General features: G+C 49.5%; 3 protein-coding genes across 3 annotated transcripts; 2 read left to right on the top strand and 1 right to left on the bottom strand.

Moving 5' to 3' along the window:
• Nucleotides 1-2193: 2193 nt before the first annotated feature.
• Nucleotides 2194-4277, bottom strand: LOC120961727 (dual specificity protein phosphatase MPK-4). Its single transcript, XM_040385718.2, has 2 exons — nt 2415-4277; nt 2194-2321 (listed from the first exon to the last, which is right to left on the bottom strand). The coding sequence occupies exons 1-2, from the start codon at nt 3589-3591 to the stop codon at nt 2218-2220; spliced, it is 1281 nt and encodes a 426-aa protein (XP_040241652.2). The 5' UTR covers nt 3592-4277; the 3' UTR covers nt 2194-2217.
• A 163-nt stretch (nt 4278-4440) lies between these two features.
• LOC120951402 (calcyclin-binding protein) lies at nt 4441-5555 on the top strand. The gene is made up of 2 exons (XM_040370093.2): nt 4441-4619; nt 4709-5555. Exons 1-2 carry the CDS (start codon nt 4596-4598, stop codon nt 5393-5395), a joined length of 711 nt encoding a protein of 236 aa, XP_040226027.1. The 5' UTR covers nt 4441-4595; the 3' UTR covers nt 5396-5555.
• A 79-nt stretch (nt 5556-5634) lies between these two features.
• Nucleotides 5635-6689, top strand: LOC120951401 (uncharacterized). Its single transcript, XM_040370092.2, has 2 exons — nt 5635-6127; nt 6186-6689. The coding sequence occupies exons 1-2, from the start codon at nt 5748-5750 to the stop codon at nt 6634-6636; spliced, it is 831 nt and encodes a 276-aa protein (XP_040226026.2). The 5' UTR covers nt 5635-5747; the 3' UTR covers nt 6637-6689.
• The last annotated feature ends 152 nt before the right edge of the window (nt 6690-6841 follow it).

Below are 6841 nucleotides of genomic sequence, written 5' to 3'. Positions count from 1 at the left end.
AGTTTGATTATTTCAATTAACTTTCGCTTGCTATATTATGAGCGGATCCTTTGCAAGGTCCTATATTATTTGTATACGATTCCTACATATTAAGCTTGTGTGTGTTTGTATGTGTGTCAGTCACCCGTATATTCCCAGTTTTTTGTTTGTTTTTTTTTGTTCGGTGTTAGTAGTGGTGCCGGTGTTTTTCACCTTGTCGAGAAAGAAACCGTAATCATTTGTCCAGAAATTGTGACGTAAATAATTTGGATTATTTTATATTGTCGTCTACACACACAAACACAGACACAAACACACGCTAATTGTTGTCATGCAATGGTTCGCATTCATTTTACCAATTTGGAAAGCTTATTTTTCCAGTCAGCTGGGATTTTACCTTGGATTAAATATTTCTTGTCCATTAGTCTCGTATGCTTTGTTTTGCCTAAACTGCACCAAAACCAATTATCCCGATGAGTAAATATGTATGCGAGCCTAGCTTTGCTTGTGTATATGATAGTTGAAATTTAATTGTGACCTTTGTTTTACAGTGATCTTTATCATCGATACCTCGCGATTCGATGAACACACTCCCGCCGGACCACGTTTTGCCTAAATTAGGAGCTTTCGTTTTGCAACAAATCATTATTCGCAAAACCCGTATAGCCGAAATCAAGTTGCGCATTGTGTGCGATTGTTTTGCCTGTCGTGTATTGTTCTCCTTACACTAACCCCCAACAATAGTAATAGTATATTTGCATTTCTCTTCTCTTTCCGTTCGATTTTGCAATCGTAAATAATGCTTTACGGTGTGTTTTTGCCGTTTCTGCACTACCACACTAGTACGACACAATTTTCTAAGTCCGTAAATAAGATAGCAAATTGTATAGATTATTGTATTGTTACGTTAAGAGAGAGCTAGAGAGAGAGAGAGAGCAATGCCTTCCATTTTTGCTACGCATGTTTCCTACAGAAGATTAAATATGATTCTCTACTGGTTTGCTCTGCTTGCCTACTGCTAGATGCTATTTTATCTTCCTTCAACGCCAACGACCGCTTGCAATGCAAAGCAGCATAATACTTACGTAGAACAATTTATACTAAACGGTAGAAGCTCTTTTGCAAATGTTTTTGGCTCATAAATAACGATTTTTTTTCCTACTCGTTTTCTGGCTGCCGGAAGACGCTTTTGTAGTATCAATTCAATCGTAACGTGGCAGCAGCAGCAGCTTCGGCTTTGGTGGAGCCTAATCCGAAGAAGGTAGTTTTTGCGCGCATCAGTCACTTGTGCCAGCAAGTCTTGGAATTAAACGAACCAAAAATTTGCCCACAAATATTTAAAAAAAAACTGTTAGAAAGGCAAGGCGTATGCTGAAACAAAAGCCATTGTGCAGAGCTTGCCTGTAATCGTTACACTCGGAAGGACATCTCGTCGTTTCATTGTTTCACTTCCGGCCTGGTGTGATAATTGTTTGTGTTGAGGTTTTTTCCATTTCTATACCGCTATAATCCTATATCGATTTCATTACTTCCCATTCGTTCCCAGTCGACGGACGATGCCATGGGAAAGGAATCCTATTTCACTGCTGCGCTGCTGTCGGTATCCTTCTTTTTTTGTCGATCACTCAAACCAGAATGACGAGAGTTTCTCGCGTCAATGTCATTGTCGTATAACTCATCATCATCATCAACATCATCATCATCACCGTCATAACCATCGTTCCATTTGATGTTGAGCCACACGAGAAAGATGTGTAAATACGCCAATTGACCTATTTTTAGCTATTTTCCATCGATCACAGCACGGCCGACCATTCGCGATGAGAAAGTTTTCCAGCTGCCGCCACCGCAGCATCAGCTATTGTGAAGCGTTTTTGTTTCTCTTCTCCCTTCTTTCCCGCGTTTCAAGTATCTCTTATCAGCCCTCTTCAAAAAATACGCCATTCTTCCTATGGCTACGGTTCATTTGAATCCTTTCTCCAGGAAGAGCGGTGCTGTGATGAGCTGCTAGCTGCCACGTTCACACGCTTGTCGATTCCATTTACCCTAAACAAAGCCCTCATGACGCAAATCCTCAAACATAATGAAATTGGGCAGCAATAATAAATAAAGGGCGACAATAAATATTGAATGAAGCCGGGCCGCTCACTTCCCGCTGCCACTTACTACATACTGCTGCTGCTGCTGCTCTTGTAGCTATCTTTGGTATTGCTCAAAGGTGCGCTCGACCAAACTGAATTACACCGTCACTTGCACGTTTTGAACCACGGTCGAGTATTCCGTTTTCGAGGGGACAAGATAAAACGCAGGAAATATTTCTGCTCCGCACGGACATTTGGTGGCTAGAAAGGGACAACAATAGCGTATGGGGTTCACATTAACCAACATTTCGGTAGCAGTTGAAAGTGTTCAACCCCTTGCCCTCCAACACTTACCCATCACCCAGTTGAAACTGCCCAGCTTGACCGTACACTTCGGACAGTACAGCCGGCCCTGCGTGTTGCGGTAGATGTCCGTCATCCAGGCGAGCGGCTCGATGAAGAATATTTTGTTGCACATCGGCGTATCCTTCTCCGACGACCGGTTGCTATGCTCGCTGCTAATCGAACAGCGGCGCACTTTTTCACCCAGCTCGTGCACCCCGCCACCGTCCACAGCTGATGATCCCGTTGCCATGGTACCGTCTGCCACATTTTCCCCATCAGCACCGTGCGGTCTGCTGGCACTCTCAGCACCGTCGCCACCAGTCCCTTCTTGCTCCTCTTGCTCCTCTTCCTCCCCTTCCTCCTCCTCGAGTGTAGCTTCCGGTTCGCGGCCAACCTTTGCCGGCGACTGTGCCACCGTGGCCGATTTCGGTTTGTGCAGCAGCAGGTTGCTCCGGGACGCAACCACCCGTCGACACTTGCGGCACCGGTACACGTACGGTTCGGGCGATTCCTGCGTAACGCCCGGGTCCGGCTTCACCACGTCCATGCATTCCGTCGGCAGCCGTTTCGCTTTCCGCACATTGTCCCCCGCCAGCCGCAGGCGGAACAGTTTGTACCGCTCGTTCGTGCGATCGATCCGGTACGCCATGCGCCCGTACAGCTTGAGCTGATTGACGAAGCCCGGATTCGGCATCACGAAGCGCCGCTTCGCCTTCACCCGCTGGAAGGCGGCCTCGTACCCGAGCCGATACTTTTGCATGATGTACGCAATCATAATCGTGGCACTGCGGCTCACGCCGAAGTAGCAGTGCACCAGCACGTGGCGGCCCTCGGCCAGGCTGTCCGCGATGAACCGATTGCTGTCCTCGAAGTGCCGTATCAGGTCTTCGCGGGGCACGTCGGCCGCCTGGATGTGGCGCACGCGAAGATTCGGATGGTCGGTGATGTGGACCGGCAGCGGCACGGAATCCACCGACAGGATGCTCCGGATGGTGTGCCTTTCCAGCGTGCCGACGTCTGCCGCGGCGGACGCATTGCCCAGCCACAGGCCCGGCTCGATTTCGTCCAAGCTGACCGGGCCCGCGTCAAGATCTTCGCGCGTTAGCACCGTGGCCGGTTCCGGGGCACGGCGCACACCGGTCGATACCACCTTCGTGACCACTGCAATGCCCTCGTTCATGGACATGCTTCTAGTTTGACCTATCTTGAACGACTACGCAACGGGTGCGATGCGAAAGAATGTCCCCGGCGCGGTATCCGCCCAGCGACGACGACGACGACGACGACAGGCGCACTTTGACGTAGACACGAAGCACACACGCACACAAAATACAGCGACCGACCGAGCGTGGCCAACTGGGATGGCAATGGCAAAGGAAGCACGGACCTGCGGCAGGCAAATAAGGAATCCAATGCCGTATCTCCTTCACCGCGCTCTCACGGAACCTTTTTGCTGATCGCGCACGCTTACCAGATGGGTTTGAATGGTACTCGAGCAAAATGAAGCACCACTCGGGATCGCCAGCACGCCCGTTTTTTCTTTCTGTTACTGTTTACACTAACGTGCCCTGCTAACCGTGTCCTTCCAAGCGTGGATCCCCGTTTCCGGTGGGTAGAAAGGTGCTACGCTGTGCGCGAAAAAGAAAGTGGTGCCTGTGGGTAGTTTGTTTTGTTTATTTCGGTGCACGGTGGGTGGTGTTCGTGGAAAATCGATGCCCTCGACGCCGTGACGTTTGTTATCAGTGGTTCCCGCTTTTTTTCCTTCGCCGAATTCACCTTTGTTCCCGTTGACAGGTTGGCACAGTGGGAGTGGCAAGCGGTCAGCATATTAAATATTTATTTTAAAATTCTAAACATGTAATGTTGCCTTATCGTTAATAAAGAAGCTTTTTAAAATATTTAAAAGTTTAGCAAAACGTGCTTTTGTGACCTATTTTGTGCATTTTTCTTACGAAATCATGTTTGGAATTGAATTTTCCTCGACCACTGTGATACCGGCGCTGGAAATTTCGGGAAACGTCAAGAAGAAGCAGCATCCCGTTCTGTCAAAGTTCTGAATCAATTCATCAGCAAGCGAAAAGGCTAAAACGCTAGTCCCGAAACGTGCGTGTGCGTGCTTCTCATTTGTTGAACGATTTATCCCCCGCTGCGCAAGAAAACCTGTATTCCCGCGAGCTATCACACACAAGAATGTCTCGTGAAGCGATCGAAAATGTAAGCAACACGGTGCAGCGTGCTCAACAGTGAACGCCCTTGGCCTCTAACATACCCGCGGTCGTGCTTCCTTTCTTTCTTCTCCACAGCTGACGCTGGACCTGGAGGAGATGCGCAAGCTGGCAGGGAGTGCCCAGCGCAGCCGGGTGCAACAGATGCTGGCCATCGACATTCGCAAGCTGGAGACGGACATACAGCGGCAGCGGGATCTGCTTGCCGCCCAGGCGGCCAGCAGCGAACAGACCGTTGCCCGACCGGTCCAGACCTCCGTCCCCGGTGACGTCCGGCGCTATCAGGTCGAGCTGAAGGAGTACGCGTGGGACCAGAGCGACAAGTTTATCAAAATCTTCGTGACGGTGAACGGCGTGCAGCAGGTGCCGGAAGATAACGTGAACGTGGAGTTTACCGAAAACTCGTTCCAGCTGGTGATTAGCGATCTGAACAACAAGGACTACATCTTCGTCGTGAACAACCTGCTCAACTCGATCGACGCGGAAAAGAGCTACCGGCGCGTCAAGTCCGACATGGTGGCGATCTACCTGGCCAAGCAGGGACCGGCCAAGTGGGCCCACCTGACGCTGACGGCCAAGCGGCTGCAGGACCTGAAGGACGAACGGATGTCGGACGGGAAGAAGGCGACGAGCGACGATCCGTCCGCCGGTCTGATGAACATTATGCAGCAGCTGTACGAGTCGGGCGACCCGGAAACGAAGCGCATGATCAACAAGGCATGGCACGAGTCGCAGACGAAGCAAAAAATGCCTACCCTGGAGTAGGGTGGGTGCGGGGTGTTCCATGGCCCTTCGTAATGTAGGTGTAAGGTTTGTTCGACAAGTTCCATTTCATACATAAGCGAATAGTGGAGTAGAGCGCGTAATGGCCAACGTAAACTGTATTTGTAAGTCGAATTAAAATAAATTGTAACAATAACCGGCATTCCACGTTTATGATGAACATGGGCGAATGGTACGGTGCACGAAGGCGTTTGAAAATGTTCAGCCACTTTTAATCATAGTAACCAGCGGGTCGTGTTTTGGCGGGCTCAAACACTTTTTCACCGTTGGATGGTAACGATCAGCTTTCAAAATTTTTCGTGCATAAAGCCCGTACAAACCCGTTCTTGGAATCATGGCCGGTGGGGAAAATGAAGAGCAATCCGAAATCGTGGAACAGGAAGAGGAAGTGGTAGAAGAGATGGAGGAAGCGCTGGAAGAGCTGCAAGAAGAAGAGATGGAGGAAGAAACGGACGTTTCCCGTATATCCGTACTGTCGCAATCCTTCGAGCCACGAATGTCGAGCATTGAAGAAGAGACCGATGCAACACCAGCCGCGCAAGAACCTGCTCGCGAAACGACACCCTCCGTCACTGCTGGAGGGCCTCAGTATGAGCGCATAGAGAAGCTGGCACGCCCGAAGGTGGCCCATCTGGAGGAAACGCTCGAAAGGCACGGTAGACGAATGAAGGACGCGGCGATCGAGCGTATAAAGGGACTGATCAGCGAGCTGAGGTAAGGCCGTCTTGATGTCTCACATTTTCCACTCACTAACGGTTAATCTCTTCCACAGAGGGACGGAAAAGCTTGCATCGGCAGAAGCGCAACAGTCCGCCATTAAACTACCCCGAAATTCCGAGCTGATCTACAAAAATTTGCATTGCAGTTTGCGCAAGGTAGCGTTCGAAACGTTGGCCAATCGGATATTCGACAAAATGCCCGAGCTAATTGTAAAGATGCAGCACAACCGTCCCCAGCGGCTGGCACCGGAAACGAAAGTGCTGTACGATACGTTGCAGGCCACGCTGCAGTGCTACCTGGGGTTGCCGGAGAGCGAGCACGAGGCGCGTATTTTCGAACAGCTGTGCTACGGGTTGACCAAGTTCGTGGAGAACATCATTGAGCAAGTGCATCAGGAGCAGCAGGAGCGGGATGATGCGGAGGGTGGCAAGTTACGCTATCCGGTTGCGGTTGAGCTGGGTAGAAAAGCGTACAAGGAGCGTCAGATGAGAACGGGCAATTAAAAAAATGGGAAAACATTACATTCTAACAATAAACGGAACATCTCTTTAATCAATATTGAATTGTTTGCTTTATTGAAGCCATCCACAAGGTTGAAATATAGATAGAAATAACTTTTAGTTTAAAATGAGTAGTTATTCCAAATTGGGAAGATATTTTCCTTCCCGAAAGTTCTTTGTCGACCACCATGCTACCGATCCATTTGAA

Source organism: Anopheles coluzzii, chromosome 2 (genome assembly GCF_943734685.1).
Source record: "Anopheles coluzzii chromosome 2, AcolN3, whole genome shotgun sequence".
Lineage (NCBI taxonomy): Eukaryota > Metazoa > Arthropoda > Insecta > Diptera > Culicidae > Anopheles > Anopheles coluzzii.
Note: the sequence above shows the minus strand (reverse complement) of the source record. Positions and strands in the feature narration are given on the sequence as shown.

Bases quoted from the DNA above. Each gene is read 5' to 3' on its own strand.
- LOC120961727 (XM_040385718.2), bottom strand. From the start codon at position 3,591: ATGTCCATGAACGAGGGCATTGCAGTGGTCACGAAGGTGGTATCGACC. The intron at 2,322-2,414 runs GTAAGTGTTGGA...GTCCCTTTCTAG, and splicing joins CAGTTTCAACTGGGTGATGG to CCACCAAATGTCCGTGCGGA.
- LOC120951402 (XM_040370093.2), top strand. From the start codon at position 4,596: ATGTCTCGTGAAGCGATCGAAAAT. The intron at 4,620-4,708 runs GTAAGCAACACG...TCTTCTCCACAG, and splicing joins CTCGTGAAGCGATCGAAAAT to CTGACGCTGGACCTGGAGGA.
- LOC120951401 (XM_040370092.2), top strand. From the start codon at position 5,748: ATGGCCGGTGGGGAAAATGAAGAGCAATCCGAAATCGTGGAACAGGAA. The intron at 6,128-6,185 runs GTAAGGCCGTCT...TCTCTTCCACAG, and splicing joins GGACTGATCAGCGAGCTGAG to AGGGACGGAAAAGCTTGCAT.